At 45.6% G+C, this 13,011-nt stretch overlaps 1 protein-coding gene across 1 annotated transcript; it reads right to left on the reverse strand.

The window, feature by feature from the left end:
• Positions 1-970: 970 nt before the first annotated feature.
• On the reverse strand, positions 971-12,761 carry LOC139048436 (uncharacterized). Its single transcript, XM_070522824.1, has 4 exons — positions 12,579-12,761; positions 10,746-10,966; positions 9,096-9,383; positions 971-1,220 (listed from the first exon to the last, which is right to left on the reverse strand). Exons 1-4 carry the CDS (start codon positions 12,700-12,702, stop codon positions 1,185-1,187), a joined length of 669 nt encoding a protein of 222 aa, XP_070378925.1. The 5' UTR covers positions 12,703-12,761; the 3' UTR covers positions 971-1,184.
• Positions 12,762-13,011: the final 250 nt, after the last annotated feature.

A 13,011-nucleotide genomic window follows, 5' to 3' on the forward strand; every position in this document is an offset into this window, starting at 1 on the left:
CAAGAATGGATTTGACCGATGCATCTCGGCACTGTTGGCGCGCCCACTGAAGGATCCCTCGCTGAAGCAGGTCCTTAAATAGCATTGCCTTGACGTCATGGTCTTGTCCTCTGATAAAGTTGAACTGGTCGGGTGCAAGTAGCCTCTGGCACCATCTGGTGTCCGACGATAAGGCCAGTCACGTCACGGGATATCAGGTAGGCGGAACAGTTGCGTCGACGAATTCTCTGGTGAAGGTCCGGTTACAGTGAACGGCAAACCACGCGTAACCAGGATGGCAAACAAGAATGGATTTGAACGATGCATCTCGGCACTGCGGCCGCGCCCACTCCTAGAGCAAAACATGCACCGTGCTGCCTCTCGACAGACTTTAATGTTCTTTTCGTGTTGGTGTATTATGATATTCCACGAAAATTGAGATTGACCTGTTCCAGACTGCTTCAAAATGAAGTTCTGTCTACCCCATATTGCTCCAAAAATATATGTAGTGTGTTCCAAAGTGCTTCAAAATGCAATTTCGTCTGCTGCAAACTGCTCCAGCACGCAATGTTACTTGCTCCAAAAATTGCTGCAAAATGATTTTGGGTAGTCGCGCCCGTGACATAGCCACACTACATTATTTATAAACCTTGAAATGCATGGTGGTATTTTAAAGAAGTTTTAATGACACATACAAAGACAATGCAGTTTTTATAAAGTGACACTAAACTAGCGCCGCATTATTACTGTAAAGGAGGCCAGGACTGTGGCAAGCTCTGAAACGGGCCTCAGCTGCCGTTCCAACGCGTCGGCTTGACGTTCCAAGCATCAGCAAGTCTGGTGACCTGGTCGTGGAATTACTGCAGTTGAGCAGTTTGCTGCAATAAAAATCTTCCGTCAGCAATGCTTTTATACATGTTACTGTGGAAGATGAGTTTGGCTGCTAACGTAGTCACATTAGAATGCAAAACGCTTCACCATTTAATGCAACTTGCACCGATACTTTCATCCAAACTTGCCCGCTTTCGTACAGTTTTCCTATCTTGTGGTGGCTTGTCAGCTAAAACGTAAGGCACAGTCCAGCCGACAGGCAGCCCCTGAAGAACCGAGTACTGATTGAGGGCAGTGCTACCCAGTGTTGTTAACAGCTTAAAGGAGGAGGCGACGGTGCACCAGCGCTTGCTTCACCCTTCATACGACAGTGGTCATCCGGTGGTGCGCCCGAAAACATCGAAGGCCCCCTGCAGACAACGGACGGTCATCATCTTGATATCGTTTCTATTAAGACCTAGGTCAATTAAAGAGTTTAAACTTTCTTTAGCGCAAACCCCCTTGAAATTTAGTGTAACGGATGTTACTAAGGGAGGCTGCCCAGCCACTGCAGATATTTGTTTGAGTAGAGACGGATCACTGTATTTGGTACACCTAGCAGCTTGTGCCTCAGAAAGGACGATCCGTGTTCCAACAACTTGGCCGTCCAGAACGACAGACCGGTTCTTCGTTGTGAGAACCACATCCGGGATCCTTGTGCACTGGCCCATTTTGCACCGAAACTCGACTTTGACTTTCCAGCAGGCCGCCCCCAAACTTCTGCCTGCAAACGCCACTATGTTGTCGTGTCTAGCTATTCGTGTGTGATGTCTTCTATGGCATCCCTGAAGAATGCGGCCTAAGCTCTCCCATGAGTTGCATCCTGCCCGGCACAGTTTGTCAACATCACAGCCTCTTTTTGTTCAGGTTAAGTTGGCAAGTGATTTTGAACGAACGTTCAGTAGGTCGATGAATTCTTTTCCCCTCAAAAGGGTAGTTCCCTCTCGAAACATGTCGCATGATCCTGGAGCGTTGGCCACACCCTCCGGAGCATGCCCATCTGCGTTGCTGCAATAGTTCATGTACCAGAATTTATTTTATTTGGATGTAGTTATGGAAGTGTTTTTGTATTGACAGAGTTTTATAGCCTGCGTTAAGGATGTCCTTGTAAGCCTTATCGTGGAGGTGACCCTACATGGGTTAGAGGAAGAATCTGCTAGTGCAGAATATCAACGGAGTCTTAAGCGACGGATCAGAGTTCTAAGACATGGGATGCCCAGTCCGCCATGGGAAATTGTTGTATAGGAGAGGCCCAGGGGCGCGTCATGTAGTAGGGCTAACCATCGGCGTGTGGCTGCCTGAACGGAAGCATCTATATAAGGAGAAGTTTTGTAGTGACTGGGCCGAACACCAGGCGGTGGTGGAGCCGTGGGAGTAGGTACGGTCTTAATACTACCAAATCTTTTCTTCGGCTTCAAAGATGCTTTTGATATGCGATGTAGTATCTCAAGAACTACTTTGTGAACCGGTAAAGCAGTCCCACCTGTGGCCTCGAAGGACGCCCCTAAATATTTCGATGTTGAAGTGGTTGTAGATGCTGGGTCTTGTTCAGTGCCAATATGATAGGTTTGATGCTTAATAATTTTTGTTTTGTTATCCCGGCCGGATGGCTGCAAACTAAGGGAGAAGCTTTTCCTTGTGTTAATTGTCAATCATTTACTGGAAAGGAAGGCTTGAAACATGTCAAGGTGGAGTTGGAGGCCCTAGGGGGTTGATGTAATTATTATGAGGTCGTTGGCGAATGCCATGCAGTCCAGCGCAAGCCCATCACTTTGGAAGGCGGTTCCACAAATGGGCACCGGTAACCATTCGTCGATGACCATGTTAAAGAACAGGGGTGAAAGTGGGTCGCCTTCGCGAACTCTACTAGAAGGATGAACCAGTCGGGAATGATTTTCGTAGCTGAGAACGGTCGTCGCCGTCTCATAGAACTCTTGATTATAATTGATGAATTCCGTACAAAAGCCCTTTAATTCAAGGCCATGTATAACGGCCTCGAATGAAACAGTCAAAATCCTTAGCTACATCTGTTGAAGCCACATATAGAGGCCGCTGTCTATGTATGGATTCGTCTATTGCAGTTGATAGAACTATATTTTCTGCACAGCCATATACCGGGATAAATGCACGCTAGCGGTAATGAAATTTTACGGTTTGTAATATACGGTTAGCTTATATTTTGTGTAAAATTCTAAGCAGGATTGGAGAGATAGTTATCGGGCGAAAGTCACCCGGTTGGGAAGCTTCCGCTTTCTTTGGTAAAAAAATGGTTCTCGAACCTTTTAAGTAGACTGGGAACTGCACGTAGTGCAGTGGATGGCATCTGTCGGAGCCTTTTTAGCGGAAAGACCATCAGGGCCAGAATCAGGGTTTATCGGCGGCATGGCGGCCTTAATGTCTTGCGCGGTGGACACCCAATGAATTTATACCTGAATCAGTGTCTTGAGAGACAACTTACCGGACATCTGTTGCAGCGTTTCTCTCCATCGTGTCCTGCCAGCTGTCTAGGAACTGATCAATGTTTTCAACCTTCGTTTCTGGTATACCATCTAGAGTTTCTCGGGCACAGCGACTTTGCTGTTTCTTTACTCTATGTTCGGTTTGAGCATACACTTGACGTCCATGTTTTCTATGACTAAATGTACCTGGATCCAGGGTTTTCTTATTGATTTGTTGCCTGCTTGGCCTGTTGTCCAAGAAACTATCCCGTATGTAATTGTTTATGTCTGTGCGTATGTTTTCACCTTGCACAAAGCGTTTGTTTATTTCTCAGAGTTGTGGCGCTTCGAATGAGCGTGGCGGTTGTTTTTGAGTGAGGGCTCTGTGAGGGACACCCACCTATTAAACCGAGCAATCACGTTTACACACGCTGTCGTTAAAACTTGCGCAAATGCAGCCGACATAGCGAGGTCACTACTTTCATTCTACTAGCATGCCGCTGCGCTCATTCAGCCTAAACTCTAATGCAATGTACTGCCGCCATCACAATTAGCATCATAATCATCATCAGCCTGGCTACGCCCACTGCAGGGCAAAGCCCTCTCCCATACTTCTCCAACTAACGCATTAATGTAGCGCATTAAGGCAGTTGTGGAATACTTCCGAGGTGGCACGTCAGCGCTGAAGATCCTTGGCGAATGAAGAGATCGTACGGCGAGGAGAGCACTGTGACGTCATTTACTGAGTCGCATGAGACAGCGACAAGACCAGAAGACCAAACATGAATAACGGTGTCTTACAAAACGGCGATTGCGCGGCAAAGGCCGTCTGGTTAAAAAAGACGCAGCTCAACTTCGACATCGAGAGAAAATGCCACCGTAGCATAATATCTTGGCAATCAGAGGTTAACACGCTGAATTGTATGACGTGACGTAGTTCCTGACTGATGACACGAGCCATGCACGCACCCTAACGTGGCTCGCAGTGTTGCTCACTGGGGGAACATAGGAATGCATTTTGCTGCTGACAAAGTTCTTGTTTTGAGCTGCGCACTCTAGTTTCCTCGGCGATGAGGACTCTGCCGACGTTGCACGTGTGAAAGGGAGCAGCGACAAGGAAAATGTGAACGGCGAGTGGAGAACGTTGGCTGGTCGATGGGAGAAGAGTTATAGCGGTCCTGTGAATTGTGACTTTGTAGGAAGCGGCACCCACAGCACGCAGGTGCGCACAGTGTGTTAGAAGAAGCTGGTGCACGGAGTGAAGTGACGTGCCATGTGCGCGGTAACACCACAATGGAAAAAAAATCGCCGCTTTATAGGCGTTCGCCAAATGTCTTGGGGTTGTGGTTACTGTGACACTGGTGTAGGAGGAGCTGGGAACGAGTAGTGCAATGGAGGGCGAAGCGGTTAGTAGGGGGGAGGGAGTATTCTGTGACTATATACCGAGTGGATATGTCCATTTTGTCTGTTGCTGAAATGCTGATTAACGAACGTCCTTCTGATGCTGTACCCCAGCCCAACCAATCAGAACTTCAGCAGCAGATAACATGCACATGTCCACTAGGTGGACACTTACAGGTCGACACTTATTTGCTGTCGATTATCAATAGTATAGTCATACTAATACTTGAAGATATAGACGCAGCCTGCTATGCACCGATTTGTTACCTCATTAACTTATCGTGTTGAGACAGACAACTAGTGACTTTGTTCTGACTTGGGAAAAACGTTCGCCGTATCCGAGTTACTCTGGAGAGCAGATCACTTGCCCTGGCTGTTCGAGGCATGCTTATCATTATCAACTACCAGCAAGACGTGCGCAAAGTCTCACTATCAATTGAGCTGGCATATTTTTATTTATTTATTAATCATACCCTCAGGGCCATTACGGCATTATAGAGGGGAGTTGTTACAAGAAAAATGGGTAAATTCTACAAACAGGAGTTGGCACCTAGATATACAATGTTAGCTAAGGCATTTGTGAGTACAGGTTGAACAATATGAAAAAAAAGGTTCCTAGTTATACAGTGTTAGCTATGACATTCTTGAATAATTGGTGATCTGCGATAGTGGCTATCGAGGCGGGGAGGTGATTCCACTCATTGGAAGTGCGTGGTACAAATGACTGCAAAAAAGCGTTCGATCTGCAAAATGAAATGTCCACCTTATGAATGTGGTCTAGTCTGGGTGATACATACGGAGGTGGAGAAATAAGTTTGTTGCGTAGCAGCGGGTGATGAAATAATTTATGAAAAAGGCACAAACGGAACAATTTTCGACGTGATAACAAGGACGGTAGGTTGAGGCTAGATTTCATGGCACTGATACTCGCGGTTCTATTATAGTTAGAAAGAATGAAACGAGTAGAATTATTCTGAACCATTTCCAGTGAGTGTATTAGGTTTACTTGACCTGGATCCCAGATTGAAGCAGCGTACTCAAGTTTAGGTCGTATTAGAGTTTTATAGAGGATTAATTTTAAGGAAGAAGGTGCTTTGGAAAAGTTGCGTCGTAAGTAACCTAGCATTCTGTTAGCGTTACTTATTATGTGGGTGATGTGGGTATTCCAAGTAAGATCAGAGGTGATGTGAAGGCCAAGGTACTTGTAAGTTGTTACCAATTCTAATGGAGTTTTATTAAGGGAGTACACAGGTGGTTTACTGGTAGTTCGAGATACACGCATGAATTTACACTTGTTAACGTTTAGTTCCATTAACCATGAATTGCACCATGCAGAAATGGCGTTAAGGTCAGCTTGAAGCCTGGTAACATCCTCGTCGCGAGTTATTTCGGTGTAAATTACGCAGTCGTCAGCAAATAGATGAATTTGAGATGAAACACAGGAAGGTAAGTCGTTAATATATATGAGAAATAGGAGGGGTCCAAGCACGGAGCCTTGTGGTACGCCTGAATGAACAGGACTCAGATTAGATGTTACTTCGTTAGCTGAAACGAACTGTGAACGGTTAGTGAGGAAAACTTCAAGCCAGTACAGAATTTTAGGCTCAAGGTTTAGTTGTTGCAGTTTGTACATTAATAAGCTATGGCACACTTTATCGAACGCTTTTGCGAAGTCCCCAAAAATTAGATCTGCAACTCAAGAGTGGTCAAGCAATAGGTTTAGTTTATGCGTGAATGATACTAGTTGGGTGTCACATGACTATGTTTTGGGGAAGCCGTGTTGAAACTCAGAAAAAAAGGAGTTTTCTTCTACGAAGTTGGCGATATGAGAACATAGAACATGCTCGATAATTTTGCATGGTATACTCGTTAAGGAAATAGGCCGATAGTTCAGTGGGGAATGTTTAATACCTGTTTTGTAGAGTGGAATCACCTTCCCCACCTTCCAATCAGCAGGCAGTGAACCATTGTCAAGTGATTGCTAGAAAATCTTTGCAAGAATAATGGAACAATATGTGGTAGTGTTTTTTTAGAAACTTAGCGTTAATTAAGTCACAGCCAGGAGCGGATGAGAGTTTCAATGAGGCGATTATTTTTTCTATGCTAACGGGTTCGATTATTAAAGGGTGCATTGCGGCATGGTCGTAAGATAGTGCAGTTGGGCGTGTTACATGAGCGTGTTTAGAAAAGTTACGCGTAAAAACGTCATTTAATACAGATGCGCAATCGGCAGGGGCAATTTCGGTATCGGTGCTATCAACAAGGGTTATGGCGTCGTCATGTTTTGGGTTAATAGTGCGCCAGAACGTTTTCGTATCAGTAGTTAGCATGGAAGGCAATGTGTTATTTAAAAAGTAATCTTTAGCTTGTTTAAGCGCTGTTATGTAGTTATATGTAGCGCGTTTGTAAGCTGCCCATCTTTGAGCGTTTCCAGATGTTTTGGCTAGTCTGTACGAACGTTTCTTTTTGTTTGAAAGGCGCTTAATGTGGGTGTTGTACCAGGGAGCGTTATCATTACAGGAAAGAGTTTAGGTAGGGATAAATTTTCTTGTTAGTTCACGAATTTTAGTAACAAACATATTCCAGTTCAATTTAACACTGCGGTTATCGAAATCAGTCAGGAAAGTATCAAGGAATATACAGAGCTCGTTGTTAATTGATTCAAAGTGAGCTTTCTTATAGTCGTGAATTGTCTTGACCTTTTTTTTCTGATTTCGGTCGTGAAATGTTGATGTTGAAATGGATAAGGGAGTGATCGCTTAAGGATGGTAAGTAATATTCGAAATAAAATCGGGTCGTGTTGTAACAGAAGGTCAAGGGTGTTAGCGACTTGTGGTGTGATTCTGGTGGACTGGGTTATCAGTTGATTGAAAGAGAACAGTGCGCACAAGTCAAGAAAATCTTTTGGTAACGCGGAGAACGGTTGTATCACGATAGGTTCACTATGCCAGACTATGTTTGGAATGTTGCAGTCACCTAGTAGAAACAAGGGTAAGGAAGGATAGCGAGTTACGACGATATTAATTGTGTCTTGTAATTCGTTAGCAAAGGAGGCAACGTCAGTAGGAGCGCGATAACATACGCCCATTATAATTTTTACGTAGTTTATTTCGATAATTGCCCAGACTATCTCCAAGTTAGTAGCAATAGTAATGGGTTGAGAGTGTAGGTGTTTTATTAATTGCCAGAAGAACACCACCACCTTGACGCAACGTACGGTCGCAGCGATAAACTGAGAAGCCATGGGCAGTAGAGAAGATTTCGTGGTCTCTAATATGTGGGTGCAGCCAAGTTTCGGTAAGTGCAATAATATCTGGGTTAAACGTGTCGACTGTGGAAGTGAATGAGTCGCGTTTGTTCTTGATGCTTCGAATGTTAGTGAAAAGGACAGATACGGGATATAAGTGACTTCCACTGCCCCTCGCGCTTCCCTATGGAAGATTAGGTGGCGCAGTACGCGGTTCGGTGTTAGCACGCGTGTGTTGTGACGTGCACTCCGTCACGCTGTCTGTAACGGGATCGTACGTGTACTGCTTCTTGTTTACAATTAACTTGTTGTATCGAAGATGAAACAGGGGTTTTCCCGGTAACTGTTTTGCAAAGGAAATCAGTTTACTTCGGATATGGCGGGTGGCAGGTGAGTAGTCATCACAGATCGTGATGTCTTTATCTTTTAGGAGCTTACGCGCGGAAAGCACCTTTTCCTTTACTTTGTAGTTGCTGAATTTCGCTATAATGGGGCGCCATTTATCAGGTGAATAGGAACCGAGACGATGAGCGCGTTCAATTGCCATGTCGGGTAGACTGCCGATGATAGTTGCTAGCGCGTTAATGATGTGGGCCTCAGAATCTTCCTATGATTCACGAGAATCAGGGACGCCATAAAAAATTAAATTGTTTCTTCGCGATCTGTCCTCTAGGTCGTTGAACCCAGATTGCAAGGAAACAAGCTGAGTGTTGCACGTCGCTACAGATTTCTGGAGACCTGTGACGTGTTCTTTAAGCTGATCTAGTGAATTAGCTTTATCTTCAAGAGCATCCAGTCTTTCTTGGATGCAGCCAATCTTGCTTTCAATATTTTTTTGGCTGGCTTTGATTGCCTTAACATCAGCAACCAATTCTGTCTGATGCTTTGAGGACTGTACCGATCGCAATTGAACGTCTTTCAGAAGCTGGAAAAGGACGGCCATTCGTTCCGAGGGGTTCATCAGGTAGCTTCTGTGTATCAAGAAGATACTCTGAACGCGTGGTAGGCCCAGGATTAGTTTCAATGTCGCCACAGCAAAGTAATAACACAGACATATGGAAACATTCGCAAATAGTATCACAAAGCACGTGTGGGCGTGGAAGTAGCAGCAAGCAGAGATCATCGCTTTTTCTAGCGTACAGGGAAAAACGCTTACACACCTGCGAAGTGCCAAAAGGCGGGAGGTGAGCCATGATGCTGTTGCCACTCCCGCGCCCACTGAAGGCGGTGTCGAACGGCCGGGAGTTTAAGTAGGCACGAGGGGTTGACGTCACCGTTGATGACGTAGATGCGCAGTAGATTGGCCAGGGCAGTCCGGATGGGTTCAGTAGGGAGTAGTCTGGGAAGTGATGGCCGGCGGGTTCGTCTGGTGGTGCAGCATATTTGGAACGGTCAGCTAAGTCATCAGAGGCAAGCGCCGACCATAGAAGAAAGGATGCCAGGAATGCCTGCGAAGTGCCAAAAGGCGGGAGGTGAGCCATGATTCTGTTGCCACTCCCGCGCCCACTGAAGACGGTGTCGAACGGCCGGTAGTTTAAGTAGGCACCAGGGGTTGACGTCACCGTTGATGACGTAGATGCCCAGTAGATTGACCAGGGCAGTCCGGATGGGTTCAGTAGGGAGTAGTCTGGGAAGTGATGGCCGGCGGGTTCGTCTGGTGGTGCAGCATATTTGGAACGGTCAGCTAAGTCATCAGAGGCAAGCGCCGACCACAGAAGAAAGGATGCCAGGAATGCCTGCGAAGTGCCAAAAGGCGGGAGGTGAGCCATGATGCTGTTGCCACTCCCGCGCCCACTGAAGACGGTGTCGAACGGCCGGGAGTTTAAGTAGGCACCAGGGGTTGACGTCACCGTTGATGACGTAGATGCGCAGTAGATTGGGCAGGGCAGTCCGGATGGGTTCAGTAGGGAGTAGTCTGGGAAGTGATGGCCGGCGGGTTCGTCTGGTGGTGCAGCATATTTGGAACGGTCAGCTAAGTCATCAGAGGCAAGCGCCGACCACAGAAGAAAGGATGCCAGGAATGCCTGCGAAGTGCCAAAAGGCGGGAGGTGAGCCATGATGCTGTTGCCACTCCCGCGCCCACTGAAGACGGTGTCGAACGGCCGGGAGTTTAAGTAGGCACCAGGGGTTGACGTCACCGTTGATGACGTAGATGCGCAGTAGATTGGGCAGGGCAGTCCGGATGGGTTCAGTAGGGAGTAGTCTGGGAAGTGATGGCCGGCGGGTTCGTCTGGTGGTGCAGCATATTTGGAACGGTCAGCTAAGTCATCAGAGGCAAGCACCTACCACAGAAGAAAGGATGCCAGGAATGCCTGCGAAGTGCCAAAAGGCGGGAGGTGAGCCATGATGCTGTTGCCACTCCCGCGCCCGTAGTTAAAAGAAGACCCGGTTACTAAATTGGCTGGAATCGAAACACCACCTTTTGTTTCGTACTAGTATCAAAGAAGTATGTGGTACAAAAGGCTAACCATCCAGAAAAATGTGCGCGTTTTATTCGCATAAACATGGTACATTTATTCTGAGCTCAAATGCGCACCAAGTTATAACAATGAGCCGCAATAAACGTCATGCCGCAGAACTTATCGTTCCCGCTCCAGTAGTGTGGTAGCTTTACATAACAAGATCTGTAAATATATGCAGCTTACAGCGGCCAATACATTATTAACACTAAAACAAATTTCAATGGAGTTGGACGCAAATGAAAAAGGGGGTCTCTGACGCGAGCACAATGGACGAACATCGTGTACATGGAACCATATTTCCTAACTTGGCCAACAGCAATAGTAGCTGATCAAGGGATTGACACGTACGCATTTCAGGAAGAAGTACGGTGCGTCCGTCTCCAGCAGCAGCCGCTCCAATGGAATCCTGCGGTGGACCTCAGCAACGGGAACCGCGTTGGGAAATCCCACCAGTGGAGTCAGCCCGAGGCACAGTTTGGGAAATGTGTCCATCCACAGCTGCGCCTCGGACCAGTCCCCGGTGAAGCAGTGCCGGAGTATTGGCCAGTCAGTTGGTAGCATGGTAGCATCTGATTGGGAGAGAAGATAGGAGCATGTGGTTAGCACTACCACGGACGATGGTCAGATTGTGTGGGCGTCACATGACTTTTTAAGACTATATTGAGAACAGTTGTGACGCTGAATCTCTGAGGTGCTTCTCGCTGCTGAAAACTGACCAGCAGATAGGAGCAACGCCAAACACATTACAGTTAGAGCGAATACAAAAAACGCGCTACCAACGCAGTAGTATGTTAAGTGCTGCATTTATTGTGACTGCACCACGTGCTACTACTTGAAGAAATTGACGATGGAAACGCTGCTGAAATATCAAAAATCAAAATCAAAATCAAAATCATGTTTGTTTTTCCAAAGGACTTTGGAAGGAGGCCCGAACAAAAAGTGGAAGCTAGTCCACTTGACGGGGGTTTGGGCCCCCTTTTACAAGGCACAGCGAAGGTGACAAGTCGACAAATAAACAATAGAATCAATTATGCATAACAAGATAATAACTAGTTTACAATAGCACAGGCGTACAAATGAGAAGAAAACAATCTTATCAACATATAAGTGAATTTTGCATTTTCTTGTAAAGTTGTTATTCGACATGTACAAAAATGTTGCGGAGCCTTGCTCTATTACTATTTTTTATCGTTAATGTCTGTTTGTGTAGATAATTTATTAGCATAGGAAGAGAACAGCGAAGCATTTGCTCCCCATAGCATGTTCTCGAAAATGGTATTAGCCAGGGTTCCGTGCTACGAGTGTCATCTATCGGCGTTCGAATTGTCAGGTCTGCAAGGGAAGCTAATAAATTTCCAGGATTGTTGATGCTTTGTTTATATCTTATCGCCAGCTGATACGAGTAAAGATTGTGAGTAGAAACTAAATTAAAACGATGAAAAAGTGGTATAGTATAAGCGTGGTAATCTGCATTGGATATATGTCGGAGAGCTTTCTTTTGGAGTATGAATATGCGATTTAAGTTCGTTGTTGTGGTTTTGCCCGAGACAAGGATGCAGTAATTAAGATGAGAAAGTAACAGAGCATTGTAAATTTTTAGTTTAACCTCTTGTGGTAAAAAGATTCGAAACTTTGCTAAAATACCAACAGACTTTGCAATACGCGTAATAACGTGATTGATGTGCAGATCCGAGGACATGTTTTTATGAAAATGGACACCAAGTGCCTTAACAGAGTGCCTTAAAAAGTTGAATATTTTATATAGATATAACCTTCGTTACTGCCTGCTCACCTGAGCTCTACGAAGTAAAACAACAAAGTGAGAAACCGGTGCTCGAGCCATCTATTTACTTCACGCAATACGGCATTAGCATCTTAGCCCGGGCTCTTGTAAAAATGAGGGAGTCATTCTCCCCCGAACAAATGACTGATTCGAATATTTAGATACTATTGGGAGATATATCATAACAGGACAATACTCCAAGGCGCAATGAGGTCCGTGACGTCATAACCGAGGCAGTGCTGAAGACATTGAAATTTCGGGATCAGCTGTAAGAAACCACCTCTTCCACCGTAGAACGAGTCACAACACTGCTCGGGTAGGAACAATGTACCCGTCTATAGACAATCTCTCTAATAAGGCGTATTTAAGCTAGCAGTGCTGCAGAGAAGCCGCTTTACCTCCTTGAGGATTCTCAGGGTATCCATTGAGGAGTGCCTTGAATGAATAACAAGGGCCAACCGCCCATTCCTTCCGAGCTGCAGCTGCCGCCAAAACACGCGTTGCTGTATTACGCGGTCGCATTTGTTCCTGCAACGTGCAAACACACAGGTAAGCGACTCGCTATGCAATTAGTTCTCGCCGTTAACGCATGCCCTGAATGAAAAGACACGGTACTCTTCATTTGAAAAGTTCATTGTCTAACTTAATTTACTAAAAACCAATTCGAAGAACGCAAGAATTAAGAAATGGCGTTAAACAAGGTTATGCTATAATTTTAATCATGCAAGGTTCACAGACAAGGAGACAGATCTAGTATTACAACGTTTTTACATTCCTGTGGTTTTGAATCGTCGAACCCATGAATTTAACTTTGAACTTTCCATTCCGCAG

The sequence above is a fragment of the Dermacentor albipictus genome, chromosome 8 (genome assembly GCF_038994185.2).
Source record: "Dermacentor albipictus isolate Rhodes 1998 colony chromosome 8, USDA_Dalb.pri_finalv2, whole genome shotgun sequence".
Lineage (NCBI taxonomy): Eukaryota > Metazoa > Arthropoda > Arachnida > Ixodida > Ixodidae > Dermacentor > Dermacentor albipictus.

Excerpts from the sequence above, each read along its gene's own strand:
- LOC139048436 (XM_070522824.1), bottom strand. The coding sequence starts at position 12,702 with ATGCGACCGCGTAATACAGCAACGCGTGTTTTGGCGGCAGCTGCAGCT. Across the intron at positions 9,384-10,745 it reads CGTACTTCTTCCTGAAATGC|GCATTCCTGGCATCCTTTCT; the intron begins GTACGTGTCAAT and ends GGCACTTCGCAG. Across the intron at positions 1,221-9,095 it reads CGCCTTTTGGCACTTCGCAG|GGGGCCTTCGATGTTTTCGG; the intron begins GTGTGTAAGCGT and ends CGTTGTCTGCAG.